Source organism: Otolemur garnettii, unplaced genomic scaffold, assembly GCF_000181295.1.
Source record: "Otolemur garnettii isolate 467f Iridium unplaced genomic scaffold, OtoGar3 scaffold00011, whole genome shotgun sequence".
NCBI classification, from domain to species: domain Eukaryota; kingdom Metazoa; phylum Chordata; class Mammalia; order Primates; family Galagidae; genus Otolemur; species Otolemur garnettii.
In genome coordinates this window covers 23,259,547-23,282,705 of record NW_003852406.1, presented here as the reverse complement: position 1 = coordinate 23,282,705, position 23,159 = coordinate 23,259,547, and the positions used below count along the sequence as shown (strand labels likewise).

General features: G+C 36.7%; 1 protein-coding gene across 3 annotated transcripts in view; it reads right to left on the bottom strand.

Moving 5' to 3' along the window:
* Positions 1-23,159, bottom strand: part of LRRC49 (leucine rich repeat containing 49) — a 127,980-nt gene that overhangs the window by 68,658 nt on the left and 36,163 nt on the right. For all 3 annotated transcript variants that reach the window (XM_003784475.1, XM_003784474.2, XM_003784476.2), the window contains one exon: positions 15,315-15,376. In XM_003784475.1, the coding sequence (XP_003784523.1) occupies positions 15,315-15,376 (62 nt within the window). The remainder of the gene's footprint in view (positions 1-15,314; positions 15,377-23,159) is intronic.

Sequence of the window (23,159 nt, the reverse complement as noted above, 5' to 3'; positions counted from 1 at the left end):
GGCTCTGTCTCAAAAAAAAAAAAAAAAAAAAAAAGACTGCAATGAAGTATGATTATGCCATTGCACTCTAGCCTGTGGAACAGAGCAACAAGATCCTGTCTCTTAAAAACAACAGCAACAACAAATATAAGCCTCTTAATGTTATTAAAGATAGCATTCCAAATCACTGGGACAAAGATGTGAGCTTTTCAATAAATGGCTCTGGGAAAAATGGGAAGACATTAAAAAATTTAAATTAGCTCCATACTTCACACCATCCAAAAGAATAGACTCCAGGCTTGGCTCCTGTAGCTCAGCAGCTAGGGCACTAGCCACATACAGTGGAGCTGGTGGGTTCAAATCCAGCCCGGGCTTGCCACACAAAAATGACAACTACAACCAAAAAATAGCCGGGCATTGTGACGGGCGCTTGTAGTCCCAGCTACTCGGGAGGCTGAGGCAAGAGACTTGCTTAAGCCCAAGAGTTAGAGGTTGCTGTGAGCTGTGAGCACCACAACACTCTACCCAGAGCAACATAGTGAGACTTTGTTTCAAAAAATAAATAAATAAACAAAAGAATAAACTCCAAATGGATCAGAGATCTAACGTATAAATTAAAATCATACAAATGCTAGAAGAAAGTATGTATCTACTGATTTATGCAAAAAACAAACATGGGAAGGATATAAACCAGAAACTTACGAGACTGGCTACCTACAGTGGTGAGTGAAAACGATGGTGAGGGGAGGAAAGTGGTGGAAATGGGTAAGGAATGGGGGAAAGACAGATCTTTGAGAGTTATCTTTTTGTAGCTCTGAGTTTTAGAACCATGTTATTACTAAACAGACTAAAAAATAAAAATATCAAATTAGCAAGGTTGAGAGGAAAAACCAACACAAAGTGGAATACAAACAGAAACAAAGGAACCTTACTGAGCATAATGAAAATGGTGGAGAACTAACCACAGCAACTTTTGAACACAATGTTCTGACAAAAACAGTGTAAATAAACAATGAACACCGGTTAGTAGTCCCCCTCCTCCCTCACAGAAGTATAGGTTAGTATTTCTGAAACTATTTTCAAGACATTTAAGGACTGAGCAAATAAGTAAATGTATTATCCAATGTTTGGGGAGTCAGTGTCAGAAAGTAACAATTAATATGGAAGGGGGGATGGATGGCTAAAATTAACCCTGTGGTGTCAGGTTATAATTAGAAGGCTCAGGATTAATTCATTATGAATTCGCTAAGATACCAATATGAAGCCAAAGTTAGATTTTTTTATTTGGTTTGAATTTTGGGGGTTTTGTGGGGGCTTTTAGTAGGAAAGAAAAGTGATTTCTATTTTTTTTTTTGACACACAAAAACTATACTTAAGGTATACAATGTGATTTTTTTTTTTTTTTTGAGACAGAGCCTCAAGCTGTCACCCTGGGTAGAGTGCCGTGGCATCACAGCTCACAGCAACCTCCAACTCCTATGTTCAAGCAAGTCTCCTGCCTCTGCCTCCCAAGTAGCTGGGACCACAGGTGCCTGCCACAGTGCCCGGCTATGTTTTGGTTGCAGCCATCATTGTTGTTTGGCTGGCCCAGGCTAGATTCGAACCCGCCACCTTGGGTGTATGTGGCTGGTGCCTTAACCACTTGAGCCACAGGCGCCGAGCCAATGTGATGTTTTGATATACATACATGATGTAAAGGGATCACATACCCATCACCTCATATAGTTACTATTTGTGTATGTGTGTGTATTGGAAACATTTAGATCTATTCTCTCAGCAAATTCCTCATATACACTATTGTTAATTACTGTTATCATGCTGTACATTAAATTTTCAGAATTTATTCATCTTAGAACTAAAACCTTCTCACTTAGTTTTTAATATACCTAGACAGATAAGCACTCACATATACACTTTCTAATTCTATCCACTAAGACAGCCTAGAAACAATATCTCAATAACTGTGAGCACAACTAGCACTCAAATCTCAGTTTCTCTATATCATTTTCCACTAAAGGAAATTAGAACTCGTTAGAGAAATGGCTGATTCCAGAGCCAGGACTGTAGAAATACAAGATGAGCCTGGAACATCTTGGTGTGCCAAAAAGTAAGGAAGTACTCAGAGAATGATATCAAAAGACTACAGGACCCAGCTTGAGAAATCAGTGAAATTTCATTTGCGCATCAGAGTAAATAACACAGTAAAGGATTATAACACTCTTTTGTTCTCTGTATGCAAAAAGTTCTAATTGAGTCATAATTCCTGAAGGCTAAAATTATGACTTCCTCTAGTAAATACAAATGCATTTTAACAGACAGCTTGCAGCTTAACAAGGCATGACTCCAGGGATTAATGCTTTTGTGACAAAATGAAAGGCAGTGGGAGAGGCACACTGGCCTATCAAGAGTGTAATGAAATGAAGTCCGACTTAGGCAGCAGCATGTGTGCTTATGCCTAATGTGTTAATATGTATTTGAAAAATGTGACTGTCTGAGAAGAGACAAGAGAAGCATGCTGTGGGAGAAGGAAGAACCTCTGTTATCTAGGTCAGGCAGACAGATGGCATTGATGGGTGGGGGAGATGGGAAGTAGAACACACACCCGTACAAACACACACTCACACAGCCAGGAAATGCGATGAAATAACCAAAAGTGAAGGGGCTAGTGAACAGCTAGTCTAATATTAATGTGAGTAAAGACATAAAAAAGGAAATAAGTTTAATAGAAATCTATTGCTATTGCAAAGCTTCCCTTCCCCGTTACTAACACTTCTTTCCTGTAGTAAACCCAATCCACAAACCGATACTATCCCCAGTGTCCTAGGAAATAGGGAACGTATGACCCAGGATTGAGCACTCAGTATGTTCTGGATGTCCCTGGCCAGAGTGACTAGTTCCAACGGGCACCTAAGCTAAATAAGCTCTATCAGAATCCTCTGCTGCAGAGCTTCCCCGAGAGTAATGTGCATTTGAATCACCTGCAGATCTTTTAAAATGACACTTCTGATATAGTTAAGTCTAGGGTGGGGCTTATAAGGTCCCCAGTGATGTTAACACTGGTGGCCCAGGGACACAATTTTGAACATTGAGGCTCTTCAGAAACTTTTGCCAGAGCTATCAGGAATGAAGCACTCTTTATGACAGAGCTACTAAGTGACAGACTGTGATCCTCCAGCTGGTGGCTTGCCTGCAAGCTGCAGGATTTATGTTTCTGTCACTATGTCTCTGTGTATTCTCTGTCATGACATGCTTATAGGAAATAAAAGCCTATGTTTAACTTCTGTCATTCTCCATATTACCTTATTTGGTGTTTTATACAAAAACATGCATAATCAGTGCTCTTTAACAACCAATGGGAAAAAAAAATGTGAATTCTATAGATGAAAGAGATGGAGAAGATATTTTAATGAAATAGTAAAGAATATGAAGGAGGAAGATCAGTTACCAGCTACCCCTAGTGAGGTGAAAATGAAACATCCTCTGGATATCCCTATCATAGTCCAAAACGCTAAACCCACCAAGCTATTAAAAAAAATGGCACCACTCTCATAGTCTCTGACATGAGTCACTTTGAAAAATAACAAGCCAATACCCATGAAAATGCAAGCCTCCACAACAAGCTCAAAGAAACTGTCAGAAAAACACTATTAAACTTGCCTACAGATTTACTTAGTGATTCCCAGGAGATTCCTAAACTAAAAACTATGGTCTCTAACTGACATTGTCAATCTATTTTTAAGGCTTAAGAAGATAGTTTTGTGAACAAAGGTCCCGAACAGAATTTTTTCAAAAGAAGACACAGAAACAGCCACCAGGTATCTGAAAAAAATAACCAAGGAAATGCAAACTGAAACCACAATTAGATATCATCTTGTAACTCTAAGGATGGCTATCATCAAAAGACAGGACAGAAGTGTTGGTGAGGAATGTGAAGAAAGGGAAACCCTTGTGCACCGTTGGTGGGAATGTAAACTAGTGTAACCATCATGGAAAAAAGTATGAAGGTTCCTGGAAAAATTAAAAGTAAAACTACCATATTATCCAGCAATCCCATTTCTGGGTATATATTAAAAGAAAATGAAATCAGTATGTTGAAAAGATATCTACAATGCTGTGTTCATTGCAGCATTAATCATAGTAGCCAAGATAGGAAATCAACCTAAGTGTCCATCAACAGAAGAATGAATGAAGATAATGTGACATACATACATACACACCATGGAATACTATCCAGCCTTAAAGAGAAGTAAATCCTGTCATTTGTGATACCAGGGACAAACCGAGAGGACATTATGCTAAGTGACACAAGTCTTGCACAGAAAGACAAATATCACAAGATCTCACTTATATGTCGAATCTAAAAGAGTTGACATCATAGAAGCAGAGAGTTGAACGGTAGTTACCAGGGGCTGGGTGGCAGAGGAGTAACTGGGAAGATGTTTGTCAAAGAACAAAAAATTTCAGTTAGACAGGAGGAATAAGTTCTGGAGATGTTATTATATACTGGAAAATTGCTAAGATAGATTTTTGTTGTTGTTGTTGTTGTTGTAGTTGTCATTGCTGTTTAGCAGGCCCATGCTGGGTTCAAACCTGCCAGCCCCAGGGTATATGGCCGGAGCCCTAACTGCTGAGCTACAGGTGCGGAGCCCTAAGACAGATTTTAAATGTTTGCATTACAAAAAAATAAATATAGAGGTAATGTATATGTTATTTAGCTTGCCTTAATCATTCTATTATGTATATAATATATATCAAAATATCATATTATTTAGCATAAATTTATACAACTTTTGTTAATTAAAAAACAATTAAAAACACAGAACAAAACAATGCCCAGAGACTAGTTGGCAGTTTTGAATTATCCCTTAAGATATTTTGTAGTGTACAATTAAATCACTGTGACCTTCATATGCACCCAGGATAAACAAGCCTGTTTCACTTCCCTTCGAGGCAAGAATCCAGAAGAATCCTCCTTACAGAGAATCCCAGCTCCCTTATTGCAAGTAAGCAAGATTTTAAAAGAAGAAAACACCCTCTTCTTTTAAACAAATCCAGTGCCCTTCAAGATCAGGCAATTTCCTTCCTAACCAAGTTAAGCTTTAGCTCTCTATAAAAGTCATCTTTAATACTAAAAAAAAAGTGGAGAAAGAAACAAAATTCAACCTGTCTAATAACACACATGAGCACGTTTCTTAAAAGATAAAGTCTCAAAAGGAAAGTGATTTATCTGATTGGAGAGAATGGGAGAAAGTCATTGTGCATGTACTGATCCTGGGTTTTCTTTTTAAATCAGTTAGTCTCCAGGATGGGGATGTTCTATTCAACTCCATGACTCCCAGAGAAGCAGCCTTCAGTTTTCCAATTCCTCTGCTAGTGACAGAGTGACTCAAAAATCTAATTCAGGAGAAATGTATTAGGAAAGGTATGTAGGTACATATCTAAATTGCATTCTGCTATTTTGAAATCCATTTATCTGATTCCTGTTATCTTTCAAATGACTCAAAACTTGGAGAAGAGAAAGGGTATGATTACCCTTCAAACATCAAAAGTCCCCAGCTTCCAAAGAAATATATAATCCTTATAAATGTATTCCTAAATAAGTTAATACAGCTTTTGAATTACAATTGACTCTTGAACAGTACAATTTGAACTCCACTGGTCCACTTATAGGCAGATTCTTTTTTCAATAAAAGCAGTTGGCTTTTCTCATTGGTGGTTCTGCACCTGCAACTAAACTCACAGATCAAAAGTATTCTTGGATCTGGAGAACACTTAGAGAACTAAAAATAGACCTGCCGTTTGACCTTGCAATTCCTTTATTAGGTATATTCCCAGACAAACAAAAATTGCATTACAACAAAGATATTTGTATCAGAATGTTTATTGAAGCCCAATTCATAATTGCCAGGTCATGGAAGAAGCCCAAGCGCCCATCGATCCACGAATGGATCAACAAACTGTGGTATATGTACACCATGGAATACTACGCAGCCATAAAAAAGATGGAGACTTTACGTCCTTCATGTTCACATGGATGGAGCTGGAAAATGTTCTTCTTAGCAAAGTATCACAGGAATGGAAGAAAAAGTATCCAATGTATACACACCTATTATGAAATTAATTTAAACCTTTTAATATGAAAGCTATAACCTAATAACAACCTAAGGATACGGGGAGGGTGGAGGGAGGGGGGAGAGGGTGGAGGGAGGGGGGATTCGAGGGTTCACTTCTGTGGTTCATCTTGCAAGGGTACAAGTGAATCTTTCTATGAGTAGAATATGAATGTTTTAACACAATAACTAAGAAAGTTACATGAAGGCTATGTTAACCAGTTTGATGGAAGTGTCTTGGATTGTGTGTGAAAACACCACACTGTACCCCCAAAGTGCATCAATGTACACAGTTACCATTCGATAAAAAAAACAAAAGAAAAAAAGTATTCTTGGGACACATAAACCATGTATACAGAGGGCCAACTTTTCACAAGAGGACAGTGGAGAGAAAGGAATCTTGTGAACTCCAGAAATCTGCACAGAACTTTCTTGAGTATCTGGCTAAATATTAAGATACACATGCACAGGTACACAAGATGAGACTCCACAAAGCCTAGCAAAATACATCTTTTAAGGAGCTGTGAGATGAAAAGAGGATCTATGGGACATATGCAGATGACAGACAGTGGCATTCCAACCAGAGAAAAGAGACCTCACCAAAGACCCATATTACATATCTGAAGTCCCAGAAAGGCTGTGCCTTAGGTGTAGGCCTACTCCATATCAAGAAACAAGGTGAACATTTTCATGTTTCTGCATGGTGAGGGCTTTCTGAGCTTAGAAAATTGGCAACCGGGTTAATGGGTGATTGAACAGATAGACATATTAAGAGCAATACAGAAATTATTTCTCAGAGCCATACATTTACATTTCAAAGGGTAATAGAATCTAGAGGCATTTGTTTATATTCCAAAAAGTAATTAGCTGAGAGATCTCCTTTTCTCCTCACAGAGGATTTGTTTACATTAGAAAGTTTACATTTGTGTATATCAGGAAGTATATTAGGTCTCAGTTTCTTCCTGTTGTCTCTGTCTCTCTCTCTTTCTCTCTCTCCCCCCGCCCCCTTCTCCTTTCTGGAGCAAAGGAGGTACATGTGTGTAAGTAGTTCCTACATAACACTCCAAAAGTAGTACTAAATATCTGAGGTTCCTGTCATGTAACAGAGATCTCTCCATATGTACAGGTGACATCGGCCTTTGTCACATAGCTCTGCAGGATAAATGGAGCAAGAGAAACCAAAGTAAGAAATTCTGCAGGCAAATCATCAGCTAACCTATAATCTAGAAATCTTGACATAGATATAAATACTTATTACTTTAATTCTAGAATAAGTATCATTATACACATAGATCTGCCTACCAAAAGAAACTAAAAATAAGCCTCAGCAGGATCAGTCTTATTCACCAGAAGTTACCAGAACAAAATTCAATAATAATTAAAACAACAAAATCCAGACTCTCAACAACATAGTATTCACAATGCCCAGAAAAAATAAAAACGAGGAAGAAGCAACAAATTGTAACATATATTCATGAGAAAAATAATGACTAGAAACATTACTCGAGATGATACAGATGAGGGAATGAGTAGACAAAGACTTTAAAACAGCTATTATCTTACAGATAAAAACATCTATATAAATATAAATCACCATAGGTATTTTTGTTATAATGGAGGGCCAGCTACCTTGGCATCTGATCATTTAGAAAATACTTGAAGCAGTTATCTCTATTTTTCTCTAAGAAGCAACTTTAAAGCTACTCAGATTTTTAAAAGGCATAACCCTAAGATCTTAAACCACTGAAGAGAGTATTTGGTGTGGAAGATCTTGAGACATGCATTACCAATAACCCAACTCAAGTGTTAAATAATCTTAATTTGGTTTCTTTATCTTATTTACTTTTGAGCAGATGTATTACTCAAAGGAAAGCCATGATAAATTAGCTGCAAACTGAATCCTCAGACAACTAAATAAGATAACCCATTGAACAAGGCTATTAAGAATTATCTACAAATCCTGAAAAACATCAGATTTAAAATTTGGTTGCATTTATTCATTAGTTAAAACCAATAATAACTGTGTGTCTACTCTGTGCCAGATGTGTCATATGGTACAATAAGTTGAACATGGCCTAAACAGAGATACATAAGACAAATACTGTTGTCCTCTAAAAGGCATTACAAAAGTAACAGAAAAGGAAAATATTCTCTTTGTTTGGGGTTTGCACTGAATCATAAAGGACAAACAAAAGATCCTCCAGTAGATCAAACTTGAACATTTTGTAGATAGAAGAATAGATATGGGGTTTTGGCATGATTTATTTTGAACTTCTTTTTCTCTAAAATTATATGACTAATTTGTTAAGTCATTTCAATATGGTAGAACCTCCATAATTGACCACCTCCCTTAAATTTACCTATTTTTCATAGACTGGACATGACCACACGTATGCATCATTCCCATTACAATAAGCCTAGTTTCTTATGCTGACCACCTCTGTAGGTTGCTCAGTTTGGTATAGTCCCTTGGGTGATCAACTTACAGAAGTTCTACTGTATTTGGCTTTTATTCACTTACCTTTGTTTTAAATGTTTATGTTTTATTGTAAACTACTTCTAAACCCTTTGCAGAGTATTTCTGCAATATATATAAGAAGTAGCACTAAAGTAGACTACTTATATATCTTAAGTTTCTTTCTAAATATATTTTGGATTTAATTTATTTATATCTTAAGTTTGTTTCTTAATATACTTTGGATTTCCTTGCATGTATAGAACAAAGTACAAAGGAAATCACATAACATATATTGGTCTCAATTTAATCATACTTGTTTGTTTCTGAACATAGAAACAACCACCCAATCATGAGTAATTTTAAGGATCAAGGTGCTTCCCTTTAATATAATGCAGCAAAAATAAAACATTTTCTTGCAACTTCTAGGGCTTTCGCATCAAAACCCAAAAGGCGCTTTAGTATGTCAATGTTTTTAAAAGTGCTAATCCACTGCCATGAATAGCTACCAGCCTCTCAAGTATGTATGTGTGAACCCAGACTGAAACAAGATGTGCAAACAGCCTGCTCCCAGGGCCTTAGTTTAATTTTGGTTCAAGATATCTTCTTTTTAGAAAATCAATCTCTCTCTCTCTCTGTCTGTCTCTCTCTCTCTCTCATGCACACAATAACCTGAATGAAAATGAAATCTTAAAATTATAATAAGAGTATATGGAGATTTTCCTGAGTTCAAAATCTTATATTTATAAGCTGCTTGAGAAGGTACAGGTGAAGAAACCCTCCAATTTACTAATAATGTCCTTTGAAGAAAGGCAATCTTTGAATTGAAAATATAATTTGAGAAGACTTATTTCAACAACTTATATAAGGAAAGTGGAGAGCACACATGATTATCACTCTCTACTTCATAATGTTAAAAATAAAATCCATAAAGCATTTAGAGGTATTTTTGTACCTACAGAATTAACACTTGAAATTATTATGGAAGCTGATAGAAGATAATAAGATAAGGTATGTAATAACAGTAAAAAGTAATTGCTATTTATAGATTTTTTTTTACTTTCTGTCCTTCAAAGGTAATGCAAAAGATAAAACAAACATAGCAAAAAATCCCCAGTTTCCCCATTGCCTTGCACATTTGCCCCCTTTTCTTTCTTTTTCATGGCCTACCACTGCTGCCGCATGAACTCTGACTCTGATAAACTGCAAAGTTTGCAAAAACTCCCCTCAAAAAATACTGTGCTGACATTCATTGAGACTTCAAGCAAGAGGTGTGAAAACTGAAAACTCCTGGCTTGGCGCCTGTGGCTCAAGTGGCTAACGTGCCACATACACCTAAGGTGGCGGGTTTGAATCCAGCCCGGCCCGCCAAACAACAATGATGGCTGCAACCAAAAAATAGCCAGGTGTTGTGGCGGGTGCCTATGGTCCCAGCTACTTGGGAGGCAGAGGCAGGAGACTCGCTTGAGCCCAGGGTTAGAGGTTGCTGTGAGCTGTGATGCCAGAGCACTCTACCCAGGGGGATAGCTTGAGGTTCTGTCTCAAATAAAAACCTGAAAACTCCTAATAATGAGTGGTGGTTAAAGTAAAAAGCCCTGCTACGGCTCGGTGCCTATAGCTCAACCAGCTAAGGCGCCAGCCACATACACCTAAGGTGGCAGGTTCGAATCCAGCCCGGACCCGCCAAACAACAATGAGGGCTGCAACCAAAAAATAGCCGGGTGTTGTGGCAGCGCCTGTGGTCCCAGCTACTTGGGAGGCAGAGGCCGGAGACTCGCTTGAGCCCAGGAGTTGGAGGTTGCTGTGAGCAGTGAAGCCATGGCACTCTACCCAGGGGGACAGCTTGAGGCTCTGTCTCAAAAAAAAAAAAAAAAAAAACCCTGCTACATAAGATAAGATCACTAGGTCACATAATTGACTTTCCAGTATCCTTTAAAAACTCTGACCCTCTTCAGAGAGTCACCTGGTTTTCAGGTGCTCCCTGGTAACACATCTGAATGAAGCCTTTAAGCTTCATTTGTGTTACTTACATAATTCTCTCTTGGCTATAAACTCTATACTGTATACAAGTCAATAAATTAAAAGTTATAGAGCAAATGTACTCTGTTCACTTAAAAATGCTGGTTTAAAGCAAAAAATGTATAATGATGTAAAATACTATTAAAGATGTATTAAGAATATAAAGAAGTAGATTTTTAATATTCATTTATTTACCAAAAAAATTAATAGGATACTCTTACAATTTCAAAGTTCTATTATGTGAAGGCAGTTCCCTTACAGCAGAAGAAACTCTCTAATATGTTCCATAATAGTGCCACTTAGCAAGAATATATGATGTTACTATCCATAGTCAGCAATTTGTCTAGCATGAGCTCAACAAACACACTGCAAACTAACAGAAATAAAAAGTCATTTTGACTACAACACAAAATAAAGAGTAGTCAAAGAAAATCAGCTAGTTAAACTGTGAATCCTTAGTGTATAAAAATTAAAGTTATACTAGAGTGCAAAGAAGCACAACCAGAGCTCAATCATTTACCAAACTGAATGTCCTAAAAGCAATGAAGAAAACAAAGTCAGTTTATTCTCAATATTTTTCTATTTTATAATATTTTAGAATAACTTCCACTTTTGATCCCTAAAGGGAAAACCAGCACTATAATAAGCTAATATTGAAACAAGATATACAATGAAGTGTATATAAAAATTCTTTTAATAAATGTGCTGTGTTTTAAATAAAATAAATTTAGATCCAATAGTTACATCAACCCTGATGATGATAAAACAAATTTATCTGACCTCAAAGTCTGTATTTCTGAAGTAGTGGAACAATCTATCATTAGTTATGGGTATCTCGTTTCATTTATTTTCTGTCTGAAAGAATTCAAAAGCTAGAGCTAGGCAGTATAGTCAGAGTTACTAAGGAACTAAAATATATGCTTGATATACTCAGGAGATTTTGCTCACAGCAAAGGAGGAAGCCAGCAATAGATGAAAAAAAGTGCCCCTATCTTTAGAACTTGCTTTTATGGGCCCTCCATAGATGATGCTCATTATATTTAGAAAAATGCAATTAAATGTTTGTCTCAAAGGGAGTAACATGTCACCCATTCAATAAACACCTCATAAGAGGAGTTAAATAGATAAATGGGTCATGATAATAAAATTTCCTTGACAAGTATATTATCATTTCTTAAATTTAAAATTTTTCGTAACAGGGAGTAAGAAAAAAATCTGTCAATAGTTGATATCCTCTGTTTTATTCAATTAGCAAGAAGTTTGCTTATTGCTGTTTACCCATTAACAAAGGAAAAGTAAAGGTATTCTAACAGTATGATGTTAACAGGAACTGGAACTAAGGAAAATGAATTCACAACTTGAGCTCATAATAAATTGCAACTCATTCTGAAGGTTGGTGAAATAAATTGCTCCCTAAAATACTAACTAGTCCTAAATAAGACAACAGCAGGGCAGTCTGAATTCCCTGACTTTCCTAAGTTGAAATAGTTTCTTTTCTGGAAATATAATCCAAATAGGGTGACTTACCAGGTTGATGTACAGCTTGACAAAAATGCAAGGAATTGAATGACTTCCTGATAAAAGTAAAATTATAAACCATTTTCAGTAAAATTTTGAAAATAGCCTGGAGGATAATCTTGTCCTGGAGAATGGTGATGAAAAAAAAGTCATACCCTAAAACTTGTGATTCAATGACCTTCAACCATACTAGAATTACTAACAAAGGTCATTATAGAATTTACGATACTGTTTTCTCAAAAAGATAAAAAAAGGAAACATAGTTTAAATTTTCAGTGGTGTCATAAGAGAAAGCTGAGTCTAAAAAGCATTGCCTTATTAAGGTAAGGAAGGAGATATGAGAGGTCCCTCCCAGTAGAGAGGAGTACTTTATCACCGACCTGGGTGAGAACTTTCACTGCATGCTAATAATAAAAAGCAACATTATTTGTGTTTATTTTATTATTGTTCTTAAATGCCCTACAGGCACTGCAGCTCCTTATTGCCTATACCCTGCCTGGGACAGACCATGCCCACTAACCCATCATTGGTACTCCCCACTGCATAAATGAAAGGTTTAATTTCTCTAGATGTTCCGAGCAAGATCCTACTGACAAATTAATAAATTGACTTGGAAGTCCAAACTGCCAGGAGAACTCTGGTTGCCCTTGGCTTTAAACCTCACAGGCTTTAAACATGATCCAAATGACCTAGTAATGACATGAAAGAGTACCCATCAAAACAAGTTCTTAGGACACACAGAAATATTTTTCTGTTTGAGGAATTAAATGTTTCTCATAATTTTTAAAAATATGCTAGCAATTCTTTAATTAAGAGCATACACTTGCTAGATGCTGGAGAGGCTGTAGTGAACACTATAGATATATTCCTCTACCTTTGTAAAGTTTACAGTCTAACAGAGGGACAACTTAACATGAAAGTAAAATAAACTATGAACACTGCAATACTGCAATAACAGTGGGAATATAAGAAGCTATGAATGCATGTCGCAAGATCCCACAGTATTTTTCAAGCTTTTTACCCATGTGGTTGTACAAGAAACATATTTACATTGTAACCCAGTTTCTACACATCTATAGTAAGATAATACAGATATAAATGTATCCAGAGACACAACTGTATATAATTAACACTGGCAATGTTTCATGAAACAATATTTTGTACTTAGGATGTGTGATATTTTCTACTGCATCTTTATTTTCATGGTCTTGAATCCCTGAAAACCGGGATAGGTTTTGACCTAAAGTTTAAAGAATTTTTAAGTTGGCTACATTACTTAGTAAGTATTGAATCAGAGGCCACAGAGGATAGGTCCCAGAAAACTGGCACTATAAAACTTGGCAGTTCTATTAGGCCAGAACATAACAGAACAATTGAGACCTGAAAATACACTATCGCTTTCTCTACAGGTTATTTGATAGCCAAGCTATCTGAGATACTTGTGTCTTTAGTAAAGTTCTCAGAAATGTTTTCAAGGCTTGCTCTCTCTGATTGCTCCCCCCTCAAAACCACTATATTCACTATACAACCTCCTAGACCACAAGCAGCAGTAAGGACTGAGCAAAAAAATGTACATTGCCTTAAAAGCAAATCAGCTGGAAACACTAGAGGACGGTATAAGGCAAACCCTATATGGAAACAGAGAGGGCAGAGAGAATGCAAGCCTTGAAATTGTTCACCCCCTTCTACCTCTGTTTCTTGAGAAATCATGCTTTCTAAAGAAAAGTCTAAGTATTAATCTCATTCATCTTAACTTTACTTTGTAGGATGGATAAAACTCCCTTTCAGGTTAGGAAGAAAATTTCCCAGATACATACAACCAAAACCAACTTCCTAGAGAGCAGGAGTTTAGAAATTTAGCAATTAGATATCCTGGAGACTGGGAACGTCGTAACCCATATATATCAAATGCATATCTCTTTAAGTTATTCCCTATAATCAAGAGAAGTAGTAAATGAAGTAATGAGTTCCTCTACAAGTTGGGGAAATCTAGAGGCTTGCAGTATCATAAACGGTTAATATTTCGCATATTATAAGAATGAAACTATCTTCTCTACATAGTTACTAATGATTTTTAGGGAGAAATGCCCTAAAGAAAATTGAAAGTCCCTTCCGTTGCCAATGAAAAGAAATTCTACCTCCCCCAACAAGGTAAGAAAGCAGCTAGAACACTGCATTCATTATAAACTGAGAAGAATGTAAAAAGTCTATCAGAAACTTTAATACTTTTTCCACAGAAGTTAAAAAAGATAAAGATTAAAGGCATTTTCTTTGAAATAATGCCTATATGCAAAGCTCACCATCTTTAGATACTTTCTACCTTTTAGCAATATAGTATAAGAAGACAGGGTTAAAATATGACAGAGGACAAAAATGATGTGAATAGAAAATGCACTAAAAATAAAGAGTATTTTTTTTAATACAGAAGCACAGACATAGTTCAGAAAGAGATATTCTTTAAAGCTTTTAATTTAATTTTTACTCTCTTATAAAAGCAGGCTCAAAGAACAGCCTAGAAATGAAACTAAAGACCTGTAGGATACTTCTAAAGCCTAGTTCAAACTAAGTGCCTAGAGGGAAGGAGGAAAATGAAAAACTTAGGGAAGAAGTGAGGGTCCTTTCACATCGAAAAGTCTGAATGTATGTTTTATCTAGTTCTGAAATCTTCTACAATGATGCTGAATGACACATAAAAAGGATGATATGCTTCAAATCTTTGGAAAATTAAATTTATACATTTATATAGTCTAATATACTGTCTCTTAGAAGCATTAATTGTAAGTAGGGGTACTAAGTTAGAAGGCACTTATGGCCTAATTAGCAAGTGGCTGAGTGACAAATATAGCCTGCTGTATTTAAAATGCTTAGTAGCTACACAAATTATAGATGGTAATTTATGAGAGAAATTCTAATTCAACTGACTAGTGCAGTGAATGTCAAACAAAGGACAGCCAAATAGATGTTGAAATGTCCACAGATACATGTTTTACAAAAGCCTACCTCTAAAGTAAAATAAAAAGCACATGTTACACTAATGTCATCATTTTAGCATTAGAGGTAATAACCTTACACAAGAGCTTTGTTTTTCCACAAAGAACTTTGTCATATCATTTTCCAATTTAAAATCTTCCATGGCAATAAAATTCTCCAAGGTATTTACAATCTTAATTTAAAGTGCTAGAACCCACACAGTCAAGTTATTAATAAATGACAAGTTGGGAGTTTCCACTTACCTAGATATATTGTTGAAGCTGAGAAACAGACGCTGGAGGCAGGGCAAATTATCCACATCTTTCTAGAAGGAAAGAGAAAGCCAAAATTGATCAGTTGAAAGTAAAAAACATTGAAAATGTCTTCTTGCTCAGCTGTTAAAATATATAGTCATTTCTATTTACTGCAACCTTGCTACACGATTGATTTCTACTAGACATTGAGCTCCATTCTTCTCCACTGCAGAGTAAATGGGAGGGTTTTAGAACATCCGCAGAGCAAGCTGCACCACTCGCAAGGTAAAAAGCACTAAGACAGGGAGAGATGCTGCTGCTAACCTCTTTAAGCATGCTTTTGGGAAGGATGCCAAAATGCTGCTTCAGCATTTCAGCTGTAGCACAAATACAGTATGATCAAACATTTGTTAAAAATTATGTTTGCATTTAAAAGCTTTAAATTTAAAATTTATACAAGTAGCCTTCTAAACAAAAGTGAGGATTTCAAAGCTATTTACCTCATTATTCTCTCTTTCTTTGGAAATACACCACTCAGTTACAAATGAACCAATAAAGACACCACTCAGTTACAAATGAACCAATACACTGACAATTCCCTCCCCATAAAACTAAAAGCAGATCACAGTAAATGTCACTGAAGGGCACTGTAAGGGCAATTCCCAATCTAAGCACATATCAGAGGTCCTTACAATTGGAAATCTACCCTCTTACATTTATATAGTGCACCCCAAAAGGTTACCCTGCTATTTAAATGGTTATCCTTCACAAATAGTGTTCAGGCCCAAAGGATTTTTAAAAATCACAAAATAAATACAAGTAAAGCTACTTAATTTCATTAAGTGAAAACACACAAAGCTTCTGAAATGCATGTGATAACAGAACCTTGAGAGGAAGCTCAGTAATTACGTAGTCTATAACTTCATTATTCACATGGGGAAAAGTAAACAGTAAAGGTTGCTACAGGGGCAGGACGAGGGTGGGGTGGGAAGGTAGCCCAGGAATACACACTGTCCTAGAGACTGAGAAAGGACAAGATTCTAGTTACCCTGCCTTCCAGTGCTCTGCTCTTTAAAATGGTACATACTGCCACTTCTCATATAAGATGCTTCTCATTTTTAATGACAGTATCAGTTATAGTAATTCTCAGTTGTGTGAGTTTAAATAATACAAATATAAACATATTTACATATTTATATTTTATTGTGATCAATATTTAAACCTACATCATAATCTGTTTTGTCATTTCTGTTAAGTCATCAGCTTCATCCCTCTTTTTCTTCCCCACTTTTAAAATTACTAATTCTAAGACTTAAGTAAGAATTTAGACAAGTGCATTAAATTACAGGTAGACCCCAAGTTAAAAAACAGCTGGCTTACATAAATTAATACTTATGAATGGAAGTTATTACAGTAAGTGCCTGAGTTACAAACATCTAACATATGACTTGCACATACAAATGGAGGTTATTACAAGTCATAGATAAATGTACTTGTTCTAACTTACATACAAGTTCAAATTTAAGAAAAAATTTACAGAACCTAGCCTGTCTGTAACCTGGAGGCTGCCTATATGGGCAAGCCTAGATTTCCCCCAAATTTTGCACTTATTTATTTATTTTTTAGTTTTTACTTCAGATAAATATGAGGGTACAGATGATTAGGTTATATTGTTTGCATTTGTTAGCTAAAGTCCAAATTGTAGTCGTGCCCCTCCCACAGGAGGTGTGCCATATACCTTTACATTGTGTCCGTTAGGTGAGAGTATACCAATCCCCACTTCTCTTCTCTCCTCCCCCTACCTTAAGTTTAATTGTGTTTTTCTCTTGTGTGGACATGTATTTGTTCATCTACTAGTTTAATATTAGTATTGAGTACATTTGATACTGGCTTTTCCATTCTACTGATACTAAGGAGAATGTTCTCCAATTCCATCCAGGTTAATGCAAAAGATATAAAGTCTCCATCTTTTTTGTAGCTGAACAGTATTCCATGGTATATATACACCACAGTTAATTAATCCAGTCATGTGTTGATGGGCATGCATTTATTTATTTTAAAAAGCATATTGCATGAAGAAAATATAAAAGTGATAGAATTATGGCAATGGCTCTTAATGGTTTTTAAGTGAGCATAGAAAAAATGAATCAGGCTTAAGATTTTCTCCTACTTTCCTGAGTACTATTGTACAAACTTCTCTCAATCCCTTAAGCCCTAGCCTAAATACTATAAAATGCATACCACTGCCCATGATCAAAACATTGGCTATTCATTGATTGGACACTACCATTCTCAGGACCATCCCTAAAATGTCTGCACCAGAGATGTGAGACTGTTATTTTTAGAGGTTTTCATGGGCAAGGAACATTGTAACCCTAAACCCAGCAGAAGAAAAGAAATAACCAAAATTAGAGCAGAATTAAATGAAATTGAAAACAAAAGAATCATTCAGAAGATCAACGAATCAAAAAGTTGGTTTTTGAAAAGATAACAAAACTGATAAACCTTTGGCTAACCTAACCAGAAACAGAAAAGTTAACTCCTTAATATCATCAATCAGAAATGATAAAGGAGAAATAACAGATATCTCAGAAATTCAAAAAAATCCTTACCACAAAAACCTCTATTCTCAGAAATATGAAAATCTGGAGGAAATAGACCAATACCTGAAAGCACCCATCTTCCTAGACTCAGCCAGAAAGAATTGGGAATGTTGAATAGACCTATATCAAGCACCGAAATAGCATCAACAATATGAAATCTCCCAAAAAAGAAAAGCCTGGGTTCAGATGGCTTCACACCATATGATTAGATTATATTGTTATAATAATGATGGCTACTAAACCTTTAAGGGGGAACTATCAACTATATTACATAACCTTTTCCAAAACATAGAAAAAGAAGGAATATTTCCCAACACATTCTATGAAGCAAATATCACCCTGATCCCCAAACCAGAGTAAGTTCCAACAAAGAAAGAAAATTATAGACCAATATCATTAATGAATATTGATGCAAAATTATTCAATAAGATCCTAGCAAACAGAATTCTATAGCACATCAAAAAAATTATACACCATGATCAAGTTGGTTTTATCCCAGGGTTACAAGGTTGTTACAACATACATAAATCTATAAAATAATACATCATATAAACAAAATAAAAAACAAATACCATATGATTCTCTCAATTGATGAAGAAAAAGCTTTTGATAATATCTAGCACCCCTTCTTGATCAGAACACTTAAGAAAATAGGCTTAGATGGGTCATTTCTTAAACTGATAGAGGCATCTACAGGAAACCCACAGCCAATATCATATTGAATGGAACAAAATTGAAAACATTTCCACTGTGGCCTTGGCGCCTGTGGCTCAAGTGGCTAAGGCGCCAGCCACATACACCTAAGGTAGCGGGTTCAAATCCAGCCCAGGCCTGCCAAAACAACAATGGCAGCTGTAACCAAAAAATAGCCAGGCACTGTGGCAGGTGCCTGTGGTCCCAGCTACTTGGGAGGCTGAGGCAGGAGACGCGCTTGAGCCTAGGAGTTAGAGGTTGCTGTGAGCTGTGATGCCACAGCACTCGACCTAGGGGGATAGCTTGAGGCTCTGTCTTAAAAAAAGAAAACATTTCCATTGAGATCTGGAACTAGACAAGGATGCCCATTGTCTCCACTGTTATTCAACACAGTAATGAAAGTCTTAGCCATCACAATCAGGCAAGAGAAGGCAATCGAGGGTATCCATATGGGATCAAAGGAGATCAAACTCTCACTCTTCACAGATGATATGATCTTATACCTGGAAAACCCCAGGGGCTCAACTACAAAACTCTTAGAAGTGAGCAGTGTCTCGGGATAAAAATCAATATTTACAAATCAGTAGCTTTTGCATATAGTCAAGCTGAAAAATTAGACATGGACTCTATTCCTTTTACAGTAGTGCCAAAGAAGATGAAATATTTGGGAATTTACCTAAAAAAGGACATGAAAGATCTTTATAAAGAGAACTATAAAACTCTAAGAAAGGAAATAGCTGAAGATGTTAACAAATGGAAAAACACAGCATGCTCATGGCTGGGAAGAATCAACAATAGTCAAGCTGAAAATAGCCAACAATAGTCAAACTGAAAAATTAGTCAAGGACTCTATTCCTTTTACAGTAGTGCCAAAGAAGATGAAGTATTTGGAATTTACCTAAAAAGGACATGAAAGATCTTTATAAAGAGAACTATAAAACTCCGATAAAGGAAATAGCTGAAGATGTTAACAAATGGAAAAACATAGCATGCTCATGGCTGGGAAGAATCAACATTGTTAAAACATCCATACTTCCCAAAGCAATATACAAATTTAATGCAATCCCTAATAAAGCACCACTGTCATACTTTAAAGATCTGGAAAAAATAGGATTTCATTTTGTATAGAGTCAGAAAAAAACTTGAATAGCCAAGATATTACTCAGAAATAATAATAAAGCAAGAGGAATCATGCTACCAGACTTCAGGCTATACTACAAATCTATAGTGATCAAAACAGTATGGTACTGACACAAAAACAGAGAGGTAGATGTATGGAACAGAATAGAGAACCAAGAGATGAACCCAGCCACTTATTGTTATTTGATCTTTGATAAGCCTATCAAAAAAATAAATAGGGGGAAAGATTCCCTAGTTAAGAAATGGTGCTGGGTGAATTAGCTAGCAACATGTAGAAGACTGAAACTGGACCCTTACCTTTCACTATTAATAAAAATTGATTCTCAAGGGACCAGTTCAACATGGCAGCCAAGTAACAGCTTCTTTGCAACCAGGTCCAGTGAGATTGGGGAGAGAAAACTGGGCATTTCTGGCTGGTGGGATCTGCCCAGAAACATCCCTTTGGGAACACAGGGAGATAGCAAGAGACTTCTGGACCCCACAAGGAGGATGAAAACAGTGGAGAACTGGCAATTGGTGGGCGTGTTTGTTACAGTCCGCAGCTGTAACTACAGCAACAGGGAGATTGTAATTAGGGAAAGGCCTTACATGCAGACTGTTTTGTTTCTTTTGTTTTTTCTGGACTTGGGCACTCCACTGAAACTCCTTGGGAGATCCTCAGTGAGAGTGTGGATGTTGCATAGGGCCCCGGACTGAGCCATTGAGCTGGAAGGGTGCTAATATTGTTCAGTTGTAGGCCACGTGCACAGCCACTGTGGGAGAACTGCCCCTGCAGGCTTCGCCCTCAGGGTCACAGCACAAGGATCTGCTGGGAGATCTTGGGCAAATAACCTAGTGACTAAGCATCCCAAAGGTGGGGACTGAGACACTGGGGTAGAACAGAAATGTCAGTATTTGGGAGATTACAGCTGTGGCCCTCAGGCGCATAGAGTGAGACCAATTTTGGTGCATTAGATAAGCAGTCAACCACTTCAGTAGAGATCCCAATGACAAGTGCTTTCCTGGGAAAGCCTCTGCTTAGCCAAGGATAACAGTTCAAAGTGTCTTTTAAGTGGGCTGAGGAGACATTTAGCCTCTCAAGCTTGTGGAATTTGAGCAATCAGCAGAGGCCTCCAGTCTCCATCTCATACAGCTATATCAGCATTGTGACTAACATCTCATACCCCAGATCACCTGTTGTCTGGACAATATTCAGCAAGATATATGTACTGTTTTGTTTTCTTGGTTTTGGGCTTTTTTTTTTAACTTCAACATTTTCCCTCTAGATTTCTTTTTCTTTTTTCCTTCCTTTTCTTTTTTCCATTTTCTAGTTTAAATATAATTTTCCATTATTGCTTTCATTAACAATTAGAACTTCATTTTTGCTAGTGTTTTCCCCCCAGTTTTATCCTGTAGGGGTTTTTTTTGTTTGGTTTGATTTATAGTATTTTTGTCTTTCCTCTCTACTTGGTGGAGGTGAGCTACTATGTCTGAACAGGCCAGCAAAAAGGTGCTGACCTCAAGGGAACAACCCAACCCAGCACCCCCAGAGGTTGGGGGTTTTTAAGGTTGGGTCAAAGTACCCTACTATACACTTATATTACTCCTATCTCCCTCTTTCTGAGCCTCTCTTCTTTTTGTCAACATTCCCTTTTACTCACTCCCTTTCCTTTTTAAATCTTTTTTCCCCCTTTTGCTCTTCAATCTTCTCATCCTTCTGGTCCTATACCAAAAGGACTCATCAAAACCTTAGGCCAGAGGCACAGTAATGTAAAGAGCTAGAGCAGTGGTTCTCAACCCATGGGTCATGACCCACAGGAACTGCATTAAAGGACTGAGGTATTAGGAAGGTTGAGAACCACTGAGCTAGAAGAAGTGAAAAGAAAATTAGGGCAAGGAAACAGATAAAAGAAAACACTCTTGAGGAAGAATCAGTAGAAAAATCCTGGCAACATGAAAAACCAGTCTAGAGCAATCCCCCACAAGGGACCGTGAAATAGCTATTGCAGAGGATTCTACCTATAAGGAAATGTTACAAATGACAGAAGGGGAATTTAAAATACAGATGATGAAAACAATGAAGGAAATTGCTGAGAAAGTGGAAAATAACCAAAAGGAAATCCAAAACAGAATCAAATAAGAGATGAACGATATGAAGAATACACAAAAGGATATAGCAGAGCTGAAGGAATTGAAGCAGTCAATTAGGGACCTTAAAGATGCAATAGAAAGTATCAACAACAGATTAGATTATACAGAAGAAAGAATCTCAGAGGTAGAGGACAAAGCTCTTGAGATAACTCAGATAGCTAAAGTGGCTGAAAAGAAAAGAGAGAAAGCAGAAGGTTCACTGACAGAATTAAGGGACTTTATGAAGCATTCAAACATACGAGTTACAGGTATCCCAGAAGGGGATGAAAAATGCCCCAGAGGAATGGAAGCCATACTAAAGAATATTATAAACAAAAATTTCCCAAGTATCACCAAAGATTCTGACCCACTCCTTTCAGAGGAATATCAAACTCCAGGTCACCTCAACTCTAACAGAGCTTCTCCAAGTCACATTGTGATGAACCTGTCCAAAATCAAGACAAAAGAAAAAAATGTGCAAACTGCCAGGAATAAGCACCAACTGACTATAGGGGCAAATCTATCAGGGTGACTGTAGACTTCTCTAATGAAACTTTTCAAGCCAGAAGACAATGGTCATCCACCTTTAACCTACTTAAATAGAACAATTTCCAGCCCAGAATTCTATATCCCGCTAAGCTAAGCTTTAAAATTGACAGAGAAATCAAATCATTTACTGATATGCAAACATTTAGGAAATTTGCCACAAGACCAGTTCTATAGGAGATACTTTAAACCTGTTCTACACACTGACCATCCTGATGGACCACCAGCAAAATAAGCACCCAGAAATTAAAGGACAGAACCTAGCTTCCACAATGATGCAAAAGATAAAACTAAGCAATGGACTTTCACAAAATAAGATGAATAGAACACTACCACACTTATCAATTATCTCAGTAAATGTCAATGGCTTGAATTCCCCACTGAAGAGGCATAGATTGGCTGACTAGATTAAAAAACACAAGCTATCCATTTGCTGTTTGCAGGAAACACACTTAGTCTCAAAAAACAAATTAAAACTCAGAGTCAAGGGTTGGAAGACAATTTTTCAGGCAAACGCAATCCAGAAGAAAAGAGGGGTTGCAATCTTATTTTCAGATACATGTGGATTTAAAGCAACTAAAGTCAAAAAAGACAAAGATGGTCACTTCATATTGGTCAAGGAAAAACTACAACAAGAAGATATTTCAATTCTAAATATTTATGCACCCAACTTAAATGCTCCCAGATTCTTGAAAGAGACCTTAGTCTGAGCAATATGATGTCCTATAACACCATAATAACAGGGGACTTTAACACTCCCCTT